This window comes from Sminthopsis crassicaudata, chromosome 4 (genome assembly GCF_048593235.1).
Source record: "Sminthopsis crassicaudata isolate SCR6 chromosome 4, ASM4859323v1, whole genome shotgun sequence".
In the NCBI taxonomy this organism is placed as follows: domain Eukaryota; kingdom Metazoa; phylum Chordata; class Mammalia; order Dasyuromorphia; family Dasyuridae; genus Sminthopsis; species Sminthopsis crassicaudata.
Window position 1 is genome coordinate 117,251,648 of NC_133620.1, and position 19,270 is coordinate 117,270,917.

General features: G+C 35.9%; 1 protein-coding gene across 2 annotated transcripts in view; it reads right to left on the reverse strand.

Moving 5' to 3' along the window:
- Positions 1 to 13,030, reverse strand: part of RAB3GAP2 (RAB3 GTPase activating non-catalytic protein subunit 2) — a 118,300-nt gene extending 105,270 nt beyond the window's left edge. Inside the window, exon 1 of one of the 2 annotated variants that reach the window (XM_074309200.1) lies at positions 12,988 to 13,030. In XM_074309200.1, coding sequence (XP_074165301.1) covers positions 12,988 to 13,009 — 22 coding nt within the window. In that variant the 5' untranslated portion in view covers positions 13,010 to 13,030. Of the gene's footprint in view, positions 1 to 12,348; positions 12,658 to 12,987 lie in introns of those variants that run through there. The other variant, XM_074309199.1, reaches the window with a different exon arrangement.
- Positions 13,031 to 19,270: the final 6,240 nt, after the last annotated feature.

Sequence of the window (19,270 nt, forward strand, 5' to 3'; positions counted from 1 at the left end):
AAGCTTGCTGGTAATGAATCTTTTCTTTACTTACCAAAACTGATCCTTGGGGCAGCTAAGTGGCACAGTGGATAGAGCACTAAGCTTGCATTCAGGAAAACTCATTCTTCCTGAGTCCCAATCTGGCCTCAGACACTAGCTGTGTAACTCTGGTTAAGTCATTTAATTCTGTTTGCCTCAATTCCTCATCAGTAAAATGAGCTGGAGATGAAAATGGCCAATCACTCCAATATCTTTGCCAAGAAAACCCTAAAAGTAACCATAAAGAGTTGGACACAACTAAATAACAAAAATTAGTCCTCAAACAATGTGGCAAGCAATATAACTGAAACTTTCTCTGTCACATAGATCTTGATAGAATTACTTTCCATTGGCATATAACCTTTGAGAACCCAGGGTCAGCTCTTTACCACAATGAATAGATTAGAGCTGGGGCTTTCTTGAGTAATAAAAATAAAAATTAATAATACTATCTTGACAACTATATAGAACTTTACAATACATTATAAGGTGCATTCACTTACATTATTTCACAATAATAAGAAAGGAAATTTCACTTAATTTCCTAATATTGCCTTTTAATGTTTTTTCAAATAAGCTTCTTCCATAAGAATAATACTCTATATGAATATATTTTGTGTTAGCCTTTGAGTTATTTCTTTTAGGAAAAAAAATTTTCTCATTGATTAAAGACAAGACTAAAAATTTATTAAGTGACTACTTAATAGGACAGTCACTATATTAAGTATTGAGGATAGAAAGAAAAAAAAAACCCAAATGTAAATATTATTAAGAAAAATAGGTGAATTGTTGGTATAGTTATGAATCAGTGCAACCATTTTAAAAAGCAATTTGGAATTATGCAAATAAACTGCATAGAATGTCCAAGCCTTTGATCTAGCAATTCTATTGCTAGCTTTATACCCCAAGGAAACCACTAATAAGAAAAAAGAAAAAAGAAAAAAAACACATGTTTATACTTACATAAATTACATAAATATTTATAACAGCACTTTTTATTATACTAAATTTTTTTTGGGGGGGGAGGCTAGGGTTAAGTGACTTGCCCAAGGTCACACAGCTAGAAAGTGTTAAGTGTCTGAGACCAGATTTGAACTCGGGTCCTCCTGAATTCAAGGCTGGTGCTCTATCCACTGCACCACCTAGCTGCCCCCCTATACTAAAAAATTAAAAGTTGAAGAATGGCTAAAAAAACTGCAATGTATGAATGTAATGGAATATATTACTGGGATTTAAGAAATGATGAAGATAATAAATTTGGAAACACATAGAAAGATCTACATGAACTAATGCAGAATAAAGTAAGCAGTTATAAAAACAACATACTCCACTGGTCAATAAGTATAGTACATTGCACATATTTTCAGTCTTCTTCGGTATTGTATTCAATATTGTTGATTTTTCTCTCTTTAAAAAATATTTGTCATATGGGATGGCTCTCTAGTAAAGAAATGAAAGAAGATAATGGGAGATGTTGCTATCATTTAAAAAAATAGGACATCAATTAAAATTTTTATCAAAAAAAAGAAAAATGGCTAAAATTAAAGCAATTTTGCTACCTAAATTCTTCTCTAATCCTAATAAAATAATTGTATAATTTTTCTTCCTAATCATTTTAATATTTAACAATACTCTTTGTCAAAAACTAATCCTATTTTGCTTCTTCCTCAATAAAGAGTTTGTAAAAATCAGAATATGGCACAGACTATCTGAAGTTTTGGTTCCACACTTGGATAAATGTATGAGATGAATGTGGATGGATATTGTACACTGGAGCCCTTCCATGCTGTAACATCATTCTGTGTGATTATCATCTACTTTTTTACCTAAAATTCATGGATCCACTTGAAGGACTGGAGACCTTTATCTCAATTTTTTAAATTTTTTCAAGATTTTTGGATGTAACCCTACAGATCTCCATAAGGGATCTCATTCTTTCTATATGATTATTCTACTTCCTTTTGCTATCATAAAAATCTTTATGGTGTTTTAGGTCTCTTTTTCCAAAATACTAACTTAAAAAAAGAAAATAGATAAAAATCAATACAAAGAAACAAATGGAAAAACATATAAGCCTAACAATTAGACAATTCATTAAAAAGAAAAAGAGACAGACTAGATGAAAAACAAAACCCAAGTATTTGGTAAATATAAGAATCACTTTTTTTTTTTTTTTTTTTGCTTTTTTTTGCTGAGGCAATTGGGATCCAAGTGACTTGTCAGGGTCACACAGTTAGGAAGTGTTAATTGTCTGAGGCCAGATTTGAACTCAGGTCCTCCTAACTTCAGGGCTGGTACTCTATCTACTACAGCAACTAGATGCCCAATAAGAATCACATTTTAAAAGTAAATATAGAATTAAAAAGATTCAATACCATTCTAAATAATTACTTTAGCTGTCTGGGGAAAAAGGGAGAAGGGAGAGGCATTTGGAGAATGATATTTTGCAGGGGTGAATGTTGGAGACTATCTTTATATGTTTTGGAAAAATAAAATGCCATTATAGAAAAAAAAATAATTACTTTAATCCTATTTTTCTATTTTTAGTCTGAATTTCTATAATAGTATCAATTACAATCGGAGCAAGAAAGCCACATGACATAATGGAGATCAGTGGATTTGGAGTCAAAAAGATGTGAGTTCATGTCCTACCTGCTGACCCTGGGTAAATTACTTATTCTATCTGAACTTCAATTTCTTATTCTGTATAATGAGTGGGTTGGACTTAATGACTTCAAAAGTTTCTTCCTGACCTAAATCTATAAGCCTATGAAGTATACATTAAATTTAAAAATATAATGCTAGAAATATTATCAATAGTAATGAAAGTTGAAGGGAAAATAGGATAAGCAAGGAGGCGAAATTATTTCCTTTTTCAAACAACACAATAGTTATTTTTAAAGATACTAAGAGTCAATGTCTTCAGGAAAGTTTCAGAATACAAAACAAATCCAAAACAAGATTTACTAATAAACTCTTAAGTGCTAAAAAAGAAAAATTGCATTCAAAACATTCCATTCACAACATACAAAATATTTATATTAACCTACCAATACATTTAGAATTTTTTTAAAAAAAATGCAACTACAGGGAAATTAGTATGGCAGAAATTAGATATGGATCTACACTTAACACCATATACCAAGATAAGATCAAAATGGGTCCATGATTTAGGCATAAAGAATGAGATCATAAATAGATTAGAGGAACAGAGAATAAGTCTACCTCTCAGACCTGTGGAGGAGGAAGGAATTTATGACCAGAGGAGAATTAGAGATCATTATTGATCACAAAATAGAAGATTTTGATTACATCAAACTAAAAAGTTTCTGTACAAACAATACTAATGCAAACAAGATTAGAAGGGAAGTAACAAATTGGGAAAATATTTTTAAAAGTAAAGGTTCTGACAAAGGTCTCATTTCCAAAATATATAGAGAACTGACCCTGATTTATAGGAAACCAAACCATTCTCCAATTGATAAATGGTCAAGGGATATGAACAGACAATTCTCAGATGATGAAATTGAAACTATTTCCACTCATATGAAAGAGTGTTCCAAATCACTACTGATCAGAGAAATGCAAATTAAGACAACTCTGAGATACCACTACACACCTATCAGATTGGCTAAGATGACAGGAACAAATAATGATGAATGTTGGAGGGGATGTGGGAAAACTGGGACACTGATACATTGTTGGTGGAGTTGTGAAAGAATCCAGCCATTCTGGAGAGCAATTTGGAACTATGCCCAAAAAGTTGTCAAACTGTGCATACCCTTTGACCCAGCATTGCTGTTATTGGGATTATATCCCAAAGAAATACTAAAGAGTGGAAAGGGACCTGTATGTGCCAAAATGTTTGTGGCAGCTCTTTTTGTTGTAGCTAGAAACTGGAAGTTGAATGGATGTCCATCAATTGGAGAATGGTTGGATAAATTGTGGTATATGAAGGTTATGGAATATTATTGCTCTGTAAGAAATGACCAGCAGGAGGAATACAGAGAGGCTTGGAGAGAGTTAAATCAACTGTTGCTGAGTGAAATGAGCAGAACCAGAAGATCACTATACACTTCAACAACAATACTGTATGAGGATGTATTCTGATGGAAGTGGATATCTTCAACATAAAGAAGATCCAACTCACTTCCAGTTGATCAATGATGGACAGAGGTAGCTACACCCAGAGAAGGAACACTGGGAAGTGAATGTAAATTGTTAGCACTACTGTCTATCTACCCAGGTTACTTACACCTTCGGAAGCTAATAATTAATGTGCAACAAGAAAATGGTATTTACACACATATATTGTATCTAGGTTATATTGTAACACATGTAAAATGTATGAGATTACCTGCCATGGGGGGAGGGAGGGGATAATTTGGAAAAATGAATAAAAAAATAAAAAATAAATAAAAAATTAAAAAATTAAAAAAAATGTAAAAAAATGCAACTACAAACACTCTATAGAGAAATAAAGCATGTTAATTGTTTGTGTTTGGACTGAACAATTATACAATGTAATCCAAAGTCTTAGTGAAGGTGTATATTATTAAGTCAGTGAAATCTTAAGTTAGCAATACTAAAAAACTGAACTAAGCCTTTTGAGATACCCCATATAATAAAAATGATGCACTTTGAATTTAAAGATTTCGAGCTACACAAATCAAACTACTAAGGGATAGAATTTATAGAATTACACAAAATAATAATTAAAATTCATGTGGATGAAAAAAATGTAGAATTTCAAAGGAAATTATGGGGGGAAAGGAAGGGAAAAAGAGGGCCTTAACTGTATCATTTCTCTAACTATATTAGAAAGCAACAACTATTAAAACTATTGGCCAGTGTTTCATAAAACCAAGAACACTGGGGAATCCCTATTTGATAAAGACTGACAGGATACCAGTTGCTATATAGCGTAGCTGAAGCACCTACTTTGGCTTCAGGAGAATGGGAGGTCGAATACTCCTTCAGATACTTAAGATTTAACTAGTTGTATAACCCTGGACAACACCTGCAAAGCAGCAGAATTTGCCAGGCATTGGTTTGTCTCAGCATCTAACAACCATACCTACAACAAACTCCTAATCAAATAGTATTTCTTTTTTTAAAAGACAAAGAGAAATTGATACTTTTCAGACCAATGTTTAGAAACAGAATTCTTAAATGAATAAAAATAACCATGATCATAAATGATATTTAAAAAAAAAAAAAAGGACACTTCAACTGCACAAAATTAAAGCGATTTCACCCCCAAACAAAGGTTTTTAAGAGAAACTAATAAATTGGGGGGGGGGGGAAATCTAAGTGATGGGAACTGCCAAATCCTGTTCGTATAGAATAATGTGAAATCAGAGTCTAGTGTTAATTCATCCATACTACTTCCAATCTAGTTAGCATCTTTAAAGACATTCCTTCAACTTCAGCTTTCCCAGACAATCTTATTAGGCATATCTTTAGAAAGGTTCACCAGGTACAGACAGACCTTCGAGCTCTCTGACCCTCCCTCTAGAGAGGGAGAACTGAGAAAGCTCCAAGGCAATATTTTCCCAATAAAAGATCTGCTTAGGATGAAGATCTTTGCTAAATTCTTTTTTAGATTAAGCCAACTATGAAGTACTCTTTCTCCCTTCTAATGCCTTCCCTTTAATGGTTCCTTTCCCTTTATTCTAGCTAACAATGGCTTTCTCCCACCTCATGGAGTATTTACTTTCTTCTAATTAACTGTGAGTTCCCCAGTGGAACTTTTCTTTTTCCTTGCTAACCATAAGCTCTCCCACCTCTATTTCATATTTGCCGCTCCTGGTGTCTATTTTATCTTGTATTTGTCTGTAAACTCTTCTCCTAAATAAACTTCCCTTTTGGCAAAGAGAATGCCATTGTGAATTTGTCACATGTTTATTTTGAACTAGGCACTGCTACCTCAACCCCATAAAACTAAGATTTATAGCAAACTAATGAAAATAAGAATAACGAACAACTTTTTAAATGTTCCAAATATGTAAATTAAACCCAAAATCTCATAGTCAAATTTTCAAAGAAACAATTCCTAGTTGAGAGGCTTGGATTGCATTTAAACGAGGAAGGACTATGCAAGGTCACCTGCCTTACTTTTCCCTCCTGAATTATCTGAGTCCAGTGGCCAGATATCGATCAGGATAGCTGAAGATGGCCCTCGATGAAATGGGAAACCTTAGCCTTATTAAGCTAAGGTCTTCCACAGGTCTCAGTTTGACTGAGACAGCACCTATTCAATGACTAAGGCTAGATAGCAATTGAGGCAAAGAATCTCTTTTTTCACCTAGTACAAAAAAAAAAAGTCTAAAAGGCATCATCTCTCTGATGTCATAGTCCTCTTCAAGAATGAAAGACAAACAACAACTTCTATGAAGCTGACCCACAAACTGGAATTGGTCTCTAACTGGAGTTGGAAAACTCCGTCCCTCCCTTCCATCCTTTCTTCCTTCTTTTTCTTCCTTTCTTCCCTTTCTCTCCCTTCCTACTTACCTCCCTCCCTCCATTCATTCCCACCTTCCCTTTTCCCCCTCTGTCCACATAAGATATCATACCTTTATCTACAAATGCTCTTAAAAGCATTTTTTTCCTCTTCTCTTTTGCACCTCTGAACTCTACCAAGGTAACTTGGGGTTTACTGTCTAGAAAGGAGCAAACCTTAAACCAAAATCCATCTGATTATCATTGACTGATCACCAATAGTTCCCAGACCAAGCCCCATTTTGTCATTGATTGGGTCCTCAGTGACTCAGATTGAATGTAAATATCAGTCATTTCTGCTTTGATCAGAAACACAGAGAGTTTTCCCCTTCCAGATTCATTTGTTCATTTATTTAGATTTTTTTTTTTTTTTTTGGACTAGGTAAAAGAAGAGATTCTTTGCCTCAATTGCTACCTAGCCTTAATCACTGAATGGGTACAGCTTCGGTACAGCTTCAAACTGAGACCTCTTGAAGACCTTAGCTTAAAAAGGCAAAGGTCTCTCACTCCATCCAGGGTCATCTCCAGTTATCTTGATTATATCTGGCCACTGGATCCAGATGGCTCTGGAGGGGAAAGTGAAACATGTAGCATTGCATAGCCCTCCCTTACTTATATCCAATTCATTTTCATGTCATGGTCCTCTTCAAGAATGAAGGGCATTAAAAAAAAATTGCAACAACAATTTGTGAAGCTATAAAAAAGGAAACACTAATACCAATACTAAATAAAAACTGCTCAAAATGTTCAGAAATTAATTTATAACAATGCAAGAAAATTAATGTCTTTTGACCCAGGGATTCCACAATATAGGGGATATACACTAAGGAGAATGATTGTAAAAATAAAGATCCTAATTAGAAACTGAATGGGTGCCCATCAATTGGAGAATGGCTGAATACATTATGGTGTATGAATGTTATGGTACTATTAATGTTCTATAAGAAACAATCAGCAGGATGATTTCAAAAAGGCCTGAAGAGATTACATGAACTAATGCTAAGTGAAGTGAGTAAAATCAAGAAAATGTTGTACATGGCAACAGCAAAATTATGTGATGGACTTTTCAAAAATGAGGTGATTCAGGCCAATTCTAATAGATTTGTGATGGAAAGGGGCAGCTAGGTGGTACAGTGGATAGAGCACCAGCCCTGAAGTCAGGAGGACCTGAGTTCAAATATGGTCTCAGACACTTAACACTTCCTAGTTGTGTGACCCTGAGCAAGTCACTTAACCCCAATTGACTCAGCAAAATTTTTTTTTTTAAATAAATAAATAATTAAATAAAAAGATTTGTGATGGAGAGAGCCATCTGCATCCAGAAAGAGGACTGTGGGGACTGAAGGAGGATCACAACATAGTATTTTCATCTTTTTGTTATTGTTTGCTTGTTTTTTTTTCTTTCTTACTTTTAGATCTGATCTTTCTTGTGCAGCATGATAAATGTGGAAATATATATAGAAGAACTGTACATATTTAACATATATTGGACTACTTGCTTTCTGGGGGGAGAGAAAAATATGGAACACAAAGCTTTGCAAGGGTGAATACTGAAAACTGTCTTTGCATGTATTTTGAAAATAAAAAGCTATTTTTAAAAATAGGAAAAGAAAAACATTTGCAGAGCAGAACATAAAAGAAGATTCAAAATATAAACAATAAATTTCTATTTCAAGAAAGCCTATATAATAAATCCTATACAGTCTTAAACAAAATTGTTTTACATGTAACCAAGGAAAATAAATAAATAAATAAATTTTTAAAAATAAACAAAGATCCTACATACTCTACAGTCAACAAAGTAAGTGTTCATTGTCTACTATGCATATGTTTTGCTTCTTGGCACATAAAAGGTATTTTGATAAATGTCCAATTAAATTGACTTATTTTAGGAAGAACTGATCAAACTATGCTATATGAATATAATGCAATAGTATGATAACAAAATAAATAATGAATGTGAAGAAATGCAAGGATTTATATGACAGTAAAGAAAGCAGAGGGAAATAATAATAAAAATGAAACAATAATAATAGTTAGCATTTATATCGTGCTTTAAAGTTTTCAAAGAATTTTTAAAATACTCCCTTGTTTTAACTTCAGAACACACCAGCAAGGTAGGTGGTATCATGGTACACATTTAAAAAGAAACTGAAGCAAGTTATTACAGATAGGTATGAGGTTGGATTTGAACTCTGGTCTTCTTAATTCTAGATTCAAAAGGATAGAAAGGCAGATAGACAGATGGATACCCAGATTGTGGAAGGATTTAAATGCTATGTTGAAGATTTCCGATTTTGTCTTAGAAGCAAGAGAATACCAATGAATATTTGGGAATTGGCAAATTAAAAGGGCAAAGAAAAGAAACAAGTATTTATTAAATACCTACAACATACCAAGCTCTGGACTCATTTGTAAATTCATAAAACTAACATAGTAGAAAGGCACACCACTCAAGGTCTATAAGTATCTATGTTTAATCATAGAATCAAACCTATTATACTGTTTGTTCCAGTTTCTATCTTCCTGGAAAAATAAGGAAGAAGTAAAAAAAGTTCAGTTCCTCATCAGGTCAAAGACATGATTACTCAGAGGCAAAATTAACAGGTTCTTCTTGTTGTAATACCCCAAAGTTTGGAAATGCTCTGATGCCCCTTCTGGATATTCATTCGAAATTTCTAGTAGCTCAGAAAGAGCTAGTAATTATAGGTTACTAAGAGTTACCAGCAAACTTATATATCACCACTGTCCCCAAATTCTAAGCAAGTTAAATCCCACTTTTAAAACTACTGGTATTTGGTTAAGGAACAAAATGTGATTAATTATTGGGCAGAACTCATTACCTCTGAAGTAGGAAAATATGTCCCTTTCTTAATAATTGAGGACATAAAGTAATAAAGACATACTGCTACAAAAATAGAATATGGATTTAAAAGTATTGGAAGCAATACATCATGTATAACTCAATATAGTGGGTGCTCAAGTCAATAGTTATACTGTTATATAAAAAAATATGCTTATAAAAATTGTCACTTATTTGGGACAAATAATCTATACTAAGCAGTAGATCAGTGCCTATTTTACTGTTTGCATAGTAGGTAAAAGAGGGTGCAGGTAAAAAAGAGTAATGAAAATGGCTTTTAAAACTGTTAAGTTAGAAAAAATACTCATTTACAAAGTCTTTGAAATTGTGATTTCAAGTCAATCAATCAATAAACATTTATTAAGTGCCTACTACAAGCTAAGCACATGCTAAAAGCTAAAGACATTAAAAAAAAAAAAAAGAAGAAGAAGAAAATAAAAGACAGTCCTTGATCTCAAAAGTTCATAGTTTAATATGGGGCATAACACGTAAAAAGTTACATATGCTTTTAAAGGAGGATAAATTGGAGGTAATTAATAAAGAAAGGGTACTAGAATTAAGGAGATTTGGAAAAGGGTTCCTGTAGCATTTGAGATTTTATCTGAAACTTGAAGGAAGCTAGGAGGCAGAAATGAGGAAGGAGAACATTCTAAGTATGAAGGATAGTTCATGAATATTTCTGCAGTAGAAAGAGAATCATTGTGAGGGGTGGGGAGGAGAATTAAGGTATAAGAAGACTACAAAGTGGGGAGTGGGGTTGATCACCAAACAAAATTTTTTATTTGATACTAGAAGTGAAAGAGCCAGTCACTGGAGTTATATTGAGTACGGTGAGTGATTATGTTCAGACCTGCAACTTTAGAAAGATCACTTTGACAGCTATATGGAGATCAGCAGAGTAGAGTGAGGAGAGACTTGTGGCAGGGAGACACAGCAGGAGCATACTGCAAAACAGATTAGGCAGGAGGTAATGAGGGCCTGTACCAGGGTAGCAGAATCAGAGTAGATAAGGGGGCATATTTAAGAAATATTATGAAAGGGAAATTAACAGTTCTTAATAACAGAATAAAAGATTTCACTGAGATTGTAAACTTAGACAAATGAGAGGATCATGGTACCCTTGACATGACAGGGAAGTTGGAAAAGGGCGAGGGTTTGGGGGAAAAGATAAAGAGTTAATTTGAAGGTATGTTGAATTTAAGATGTCTATGGGATATCAAGTTCAAGATGTCCATCAGGCAGTTGGATTTGTGATACTGTGATACTGTTAAGTAGTCAGGAAAAAAGTAAAAATGAGATAAATACATTTAAGAAGCTTTAGCACAGTGATCAACGAATCCATGGGATATGAAGTTTTCACCAAGTGAAATAGAAAAGAGAAGGAAGACTTAGGATAGGGCTAATAAGGCCTGGTTGAAGATCCAGGAAAGAAGACCAGAGGAGGGGTCAAATAGGTAAGAAGAAAATCCGGAGAAAGCTACCTCCCAAATCAATTATTCAATTCTGAAAAGCCTCTTATTGAAAAATAATCAAAACAATTGGAACAAGAGCAATGTTGTGAAATTACCCATGCATATATCTGGTAAATAAAAACTAATTAAAAAAAAAAAAGAAAAAAGAATAAAAAAATAATCAAAACAACCATAAAATCTAAGTTCTAAAACTTAAGTTCTTATAAATGTAGAGTGAATGTCAGATAATGAGAACTTATTTATGATGATCTGAAAATGAATTTTCAGTCTGTAAACCGACCCAGTTATCCTCCCCATCAACTTGACTCCTTATAATTTCACCTTTATGACATGAAATGTACTAGGAACAATTTATTTCTGTATGATAACAATTCCCTTGGTAAATGTAAGCTCTTTTCCTTTCAATTTCAAAGATTTAGCCAATTTTCTTTTAGATTAAAGTTATTGACCTTTTTATTACTTATGGCATAGGTATTTTTAAAAAGTAATCATACCATACTACAAGACAAAAATGTTTGTAATTGGAAACAGAACATAATTAAAACATACTTCTTTAAGAAACTCCAAGAATTCTGATAATCACTGGTACTTTTGAAAAGTAGACCTGAAATTGCTGTAATACCAATGTATTATAATACTGTCTTAAACCTGCCCGAACCCTGTTAATAAGTCTTTAGAATTTAATATCATGTTCATGTGGATGCTAATAAGGACAATAAACCATCCCACCTGGAGCAAACTTGCTTTCCCAGGACAAGGTACAAATTACTGGCAGATATAGGACTATCAACCAGAAAATCCTGCTTGGAAAGGTCAGCTGCATTGTAGAGGAGAAGCACATTCGCTTCAGGACTGAATCTTCAAACAGTTTTATGCGTTTGTGGCCTGGGAAGTTGAGAAAGAAGGAAAAGGACTTTCCAACGGATGGAGATGGAGCCTCGACAGAGAGAGCACAGATGACAGCTGGCGCTGAGTTGGGAAGGAGGAGGCAGGGGACACGCTGAATTTCGATGGGGGGAGGGGAGACAGAGAGACATGACTCTAGGGTCCAGGAAAGGGGAGGGTGAGAGGGGAGATTGAGGAAGGTGCAAGAACCGAAGCCCTACCCCCCTTCCTCCGCGACTCTGCCTCCTAGCTTCCTTTAAGTCTCAGCTGGGACCAGACTTCCACAAGAGACCCTTCCTTCCCCGTGAGACTACCTCCCGTCTGCCCAGACAGTCTCTTGCTTGGACAGTTGTTTATATGCAGTCTCCTTCATTTAGCTACGAGCTCTTTCATAAAAGAGGATGTTTTTTCTTCCCCCTCCCCCCCAATACTTAGTCCAGTGTCCGGTATACATAAGGTGCTTAATAACTGTTTACTGCTTCACTGACGGTAGCTACGAGACCGGCTTCCTTCGGGACGGGCCAAGGAGGGGCGCTGGATGGAGTGGAGGAAGGGGAAGCAGGAGTTGCACCCCGCCTGGCAGGGCTGAGGAATGTAAGGACTTACCCTCGTCCCTCCGGACCGCGCCGCCACTGGGGGTCTCGTCCCGCAGGTGCGGGAAGAGGAAGTCCCGGGCGGCCTGAAGGTCCTGGAAGTAGCAGAACTGGAGCAGGGAGCAGGCCATGGCTCTTCAGGAGGCCGCGCCTCACCTCACCGCACCACACCCCCAACCCAGCCAGCGAACTCCCCGGCCCCCCGCAGCCACCGCCGCCGCCGCCCAGGAGTCCGGCTGGGACCGTCAACCAAATTGGCGAAGAGCAGGAAACGAAAGCGGAAGCTGTCAGCGCTCTCCCTCCTCCCGCCCACCTTGGTCCCAAGCCAGCAGCGCGCATGCGCCCTTAGGCTGGCGACGGAGCTTGGGGAAAAGGACTGACTCGCTTTAGTCAAGTGACTCGCTGGCGCAGGAAGCCCGGGCGCGCGCGCACTTTTTCCTTCCCCGCCTCAGGTTAAAGGCTGGGACGACTTTCAGCTGAGATATTTGCTCAGTTGTAGTATTTCTAGTTTGCGTCATTCATTCATTCATTCATTCAAGAAATGCAATGCTATTAAGTTTTTAGAGACCTCAGGCCTCAAGTTCTGCCTGTGACACAAAACCTTTACCTCAATTGTTAATCCTCCCTCCCCTTCCCCCGGCAAAAAAATTACCTTGTGGTCTTGTTGACTTCATCGTTTATCCCATATGTCTTCGTGACCTTATTTAGGGCTTTCCTGGCAGAGATACCGGACTGGTTTGCCATTTTCTTCTCCATCTCATTTTACCGATGAGGAAACTGAGGCAGACGGAGGGGGGGAGGGGAAGTGATTTGCCCAAGGTCACAGAGCTAAATAAGTAACCGAGGCTGCATTTGAACTGAGGAAGATGCGTCTGCCTGACTCTAAATAACGGCACTGTATCCTCTGGTCACCTGTCCCTCGTTATTGGCAACGTACCTTCTTTAGTATCACCTCCTAAAATTACACTGTATTTACGTATAGTTTTTATTCCTTTACCTGTGTATATGAAGGTTCTCCTCAAAAGAATACAAGCTTCTTTATTATCTTCCCTACCTAGTTCAGTTCCTGATACTTAGTATTCCATAAAGTTCAGTAAACCTTGTTGAATCAATCAATGTATGACTATGGCCATATCTAAATATTCATTACTGAGTAGGAAAGCTATCTGAATATTAGGGTTTTTAGTTTATTTACTCCACCTTAAACCTGCTTCCAGCTTCACAAAACATGATCTTTCCCCCAAAATCTTCTCATCTTCCTAATTTTCCTGTTTGGATTAAGAGTATCACCATCCTTCCAATCACCCGGGGGTTCTCAAACTATGGCGGGCGGGCCAGATGTACCGGCGGAGGACGTGCGGGCTGGGTCATGGCAAACGGGCTGAGGGGCGGAGACAGAGTGTGAGCTTTTGTTTTTACTGTAGTCCCGCCCTCCCACAGTCTGAGGGACAGTGTGAGGACCACTGACTGCACCTTGATTCTTCCCTCCCTCACCTTTCATTCAGTAAATTTCAGTTAGTTCCATCTGTAGGAGGGGGTGGGTTGGGGGTGTTTTGCTCATGTAAGTTACATATGTTCATATGAGTATCAAAATGTGACTTTTAGGAAGACATGAATATACATATGGTCTCCTCAACCCACCCTTGTCCAAGGGAAACTGATTCCTATCTAGTGGGACAAATTGTCTGGGCAAATTGGCAATTTGCCAGTTCATTTAGGTATCAGAGTTCCCAAGAGAAGAAATTTATTTCTTCATCTGAATTTTTTTTTTTTTAATGTACAAAGTACAAGCTACTCTCTAGTTCCCCCAGATCACTGGGCAAATAAGAATGTCCTAAGGAGTCCCAAATTTATGACTTAATGCAAATGTATTATCATTACTTATAAATGCTACAAAGTTTTTGAACAACTAATTCCTGAAAACTATTGAAATCTCTTGCTAGGATAATTAGGGTCTGTGGATTCAACTGCACTTGGTTAAAGCTAGAGGCCTTTGTTATAACCTGAAGTGCTCACATCTATTGTGTGGTGGGTAGCCAGTGAATTTCGTTATGACATTGGCCCTATTTCAGTAGTGAAGTTAGTACTGACTTCCTACAGTAATTGCTGAAAATGATTACTCATGAATGTTTTAAAGGGCTTTAGAAATTGTGTAGGCAAAATGCAGCATATTAATGAACTGAGTTGAAATGGAAGTGTTAAAGCCACAAAATTTGGGTGTTTATTTGAAGAGTTGCCATAGTTTTGCCTAAAATGTCTAAATATAGTAACAGTCCATTTTGAGACACATCATGGAAAGCTTCTATAAAGAAGCAAATGCTATTTAACTTCCCCCCCCCCCCCCCCCCCCCCCCCCGAGGCTGGGGTTAAGTGACTTGCCCAGGGTCCCACAGCTAGGAAGTGTTAAGTGTCTGAGATCAAATTTGAACTCAGGTCTTCCTGAATTCAAGGCTGGTGCTCTAGCAAATGCTATTTAAAAGATTATAGCACATTAAGTTATTATTAGCTACTAACAATTTAGATATTCACTTATCTTGAATGAGGTTGGAGAGAGAATAAAATAATGGACAAAAAGGAAAATGGATTTTTTCAAAAAGGGATATTGGACTGGGGGTCAGCAGACCTGGACTATAGTGCCATTATCTGCAAATTTATTATTTGTTACTTAACTTCTAAGAGCTTCATTTATTTGTTGTAAAATGAGAAAGATTAAAATAGATCTCTTCTAGGTTGCTTCCAAATAAACAGAATTTGCTTTTGAATGATCAATCAATTTAACTATGTGCCAAATACTGAGAATACAAAGACAAAACTAATAATCTCTTGCCCTCAAGGAGCTTGTAATCTAATAAGAGAAAGAATGTGTAAAAATATAAGAATATATAAAAATAAATCCAAATATATAAATATATATAACCACATATACATTATACATATAAAATATTCTATGTATAATGTATATGTGGTTATATATTTTCTATGTTTTTATATATGACATTTCCATACATATGTTTTTGTTATGTTCCATATTTATGATTTACATGGTGTGGGAAAATTTGCAGTATGGAAACTCACTTCATAGATCAACAATTTGTATTTTGAAAGTATAAATCAAAAGTTGCAAGGAAACTCAGAAGCCAACTAATCCAAAGTCTTTAATTTATAGATGAGGAAGGAAACTGAGATTCAAGAAAGTTAAGTGATTTGCTAAAGTCATACAAGTAACAAGCATCAAAGGTGGATTTGAACCCAGGTCCTCTGATTCTAGAGTTTATTTCAATTTCCATTGTACTATTCTGTCTGGCCTTAATAGACTTAGAAAAAATGAGACATTAAATGACATTCCCCAATATCCCCCAAGTCAATAGGCTAATCAGCAGAAGCAGATCTTAAATCAAGGTCATCCTTACTCAAAGACTGGCCTATTGTCCATTCTTCCTTACTTGCCTCTCACAATAAGTATATCACATTTTCAAAGATGAAATATTTATAAGATTTGATACTGAGTATTCTGTTCAAGTTTTCCAAAAAAATGAAGATTAATTATTGATTGATCCTTCTTACTCAAATAAAAATGTTTTCATTCTTTAGTGCTTCATGTCCCCCAGCTCAACAAGAGAAGGTAGTTAGCATCACAGACCAACTGCTTGGAAGATTTTAATTGTGAAAATAAATCTTACTTGCACAATAATGCAAAAACACTCTTGTAAATGGCAAAGAACGGCTTGTTTTTCAAGGATTTGTGTCTCTCCTTCAAAAGAGCCTAGGCTCTGTTCCTCCCACCCCTGCTAATCACAACTCCTTCAAAGCTTAATTGATGATAACATGAGTTGCTGAGGGAGGAAAATTCTATGCCTTATGGCCAGTCTTCTAGTGATAATGCATATCTTCCTTCAGCTTGGTGGATTCTTGGATGACAGCATCATACTGCCTTTCCAGCTTGATTATGTAAACTTCCAAAGACACTAGCGTAGCTTTCATGAATCAAGTATACTACTTTCCTTTTAGTTTATTAAGCAAGTGCGTTGGACAGCAAAAAAAGATGTAAGAGTTTCTTTGATATAAAGTATATGTCCCAGCTCAATACTATTAAAAGGTTTTTTTGGGGAAAAGGTTTTGGTGAGATTTGGTATCTGAAAGATATTTCAGACACTTTTTTCTTTTAAATATTTTCCCCTAGTTACATGTGAAGACAATTTTTCAACTTTTAAAATTTTGAGCTTTAAATTCTGTTCCCTGCTCCTTCCATTCCTCTCTCTGAGACAGTAAATAATCTGATAAAGGTTATACATATGTAATCATGTAAGACATTTCCATATTAGTCATTTTGAGAAAGGAGAAAGAGACAGAGACAGAGAGACAAAGAGACGGAGACAAAAATAGAGACAAAGATAAACAGAATGGTAGAAAGAGAGACCAAGACAGAGAGACAAAGAAAGAGAGACCAAATCAGAGAGGAAAAGAGGGAAGGAGAAATAGTCAATGACATTAGATAGTTAATGATGCTGGCTGGTTGAAGGGCAGAAGACTGCCTGTAGGGATTTTATTCAAGCATCTTACTTTGAGACTAGCTATCCATATTCTGAAGAATAGCTAGGTAACACTGCAAATCTGACTTCAGACACTTAGCTCTGTGACTCTGTTTATCTCAGTTTCCTTGCTGGAGAAGGAAATGTCAAACCATTTTAATATTTTTTCCAAAAAAACTCCAATGAAGAGTGAAACAGGACTGAACAAGAATAGCCCTAGTCTTGGGATTTGTAGTACTGCAGTAATAGCTTGGGCTGTCAGCTGATTCTGTGATAAAGATTTTATCTTTATATGTCTTTGTTTACTTGCAAATGTAACTACTCTGTAAAGTAGGACTCTTGTCTGGAGGAGGAATGGTTTGGTGCCCTTAAATAGCTCTCATTAAATTTCGTGGTTTTCCCTACATCCTAGAAAGTAAGGATAAATCAACATTTCTTAAGCTAATTGTGAGAATTCTTCATTTGTTTATTTTCTACTTTTGTGTCACTTCCTGGATTGTGTATTTTTTTCCCCTTAAATAGTTGAGAAACTTTAGAAAAGTAGAAATTGGGCCTGGTAAAATTCTCTAAATCATTCACTCTTTCTTTGCCAGAATTTCCAGAATTACTACCTATATTGTATTTTACAGGGTAAGCTAAGGATAAAGATGTAAGCCAGTCTAGTATTGTATGTTGGTGTTCTGCTTTTCTTTAGGAAGAAAAAAAATCATAATAGATTTTCCATAATTTAGAAGCTTACTGCAGGTATATTCCTTTTTCAAATTTCTTATTAGACTTTCTTTCTTTACTATTCTTCTGCTGAGATTTTTTCCCCCATTTGCAGATTTTAGTAATGTTTCTTAAGTAATTAATTCTAACTTGACTTTTATATAATCTTAGATTACATTAATCCGAGATACACTTGGATTTGTTAATCTTTCTAAATACTTTCTTAGTTATTTAAATCTCTTGCCTGGATATGTATTCCTGAAATAGAACATAATTTCTCTATTGTTTTAGTAAAAAGAGAGGCACTTACAAGGCTAGTTACTATAATGGCTCAATGCTTTGACCCTTTATTGAGGGCAAAAATATGCTAACAGTAAACCAATTACATGGCTTATGATGCTCCCTCAGTGTAGATTGTGATGAAGTTACAGGACCTTCATTCGATTCAAGGTTCATTTGTGAACCTTGAAGGAGAGATAGAAGAATAGTAGCCAGGACTATGAGGAGATGTAATTAGGGAATTTTATCCACCCTCTAACTCCTAATTTAAAAGACTTTGATAATTAGTCCATCTGGCATGGAGATGAGCTGTTTGTGCCTGTATCTGGGCACAGTTTCAAATCTCTACTTCTGGAGAATAATGTTTGTACTCAGTCATAGCAGCTGAGCCTTGATCATCTATGATCCAAGGAAAGGGCACTCTGGTGGAAAATACCTATCCTGGTACATATCAACTGCAAAAGAGACTCTGGTCAGCCCTTGAATGACTAATCATTTACTTCTTTAGCATGCATTGTGAATGAGAGCTTTGCCTCTTTAAATCTTCAATGCTTGAAGAGAGGAGACATACATACATACATATATAATAGTCTATCTGTCTGTATATATGTGTGAAAAGTAAACTTCTTTATTTCTCCCTCCAAGAGACTGAAGGGAAAAGACATTAGCTCCAAATTGGAAAGGAGAATGGGAAATAAAAAGTGCTTAGAAATGCTGAATGCTTATAAAATGAAAGATCTGAAATAGATGGCCTCTGAGGTCCCTTCCAACTCTAGATCTCTGATTTAATGCTCTCATGGGAGGAAGAAACAGGGGATACTGACCAATAAGGACTCACTCTTTTGAACATGTAAAAATATTCTCTGCTACCAATATAAAATGTGGAAATATAGAAGTTGGTTTTGGCCATGATGACTCAGGTTTAGTACTATGTGCAGATGAAAAACCTTCTAATTGGATTTGGAGTCAGAAAAACTGATGATTCAGAAGAGGATGGACTGGAACTGAATGTTCATGTAGAAAGTTCAAGCAATCAATTTCTTACTCTCTCCAATATAGAGAATTGCCTTGAAATTCTGAGTGGAGGGATAAAGACAGCTGCTCTATCACTTACCCTATTACTAAGTGTACCACAAGCATACATAGCCACTGTTTGTTTATTCTCCTAGTTTTAGGTAAATGAATATTCTGATATGGTAATGCCTATGTGACAGATAAGAATGGAAAATTCATATGAGATTTCACTAAGTTTGAGTTAGTAGCAGTCTGCTGGAGTGGTAGTGTCTGATGTTTGGTTGTTGGTAGTTGTTTTCCTTAATTCTCAAAGAGGACCAAAATTATAATTGAGTTATAGTGTGTCTGATGGTGGCTGATCAGACCAATATGGGTTTGGGATACTCTGCAACAAATCAGATACAA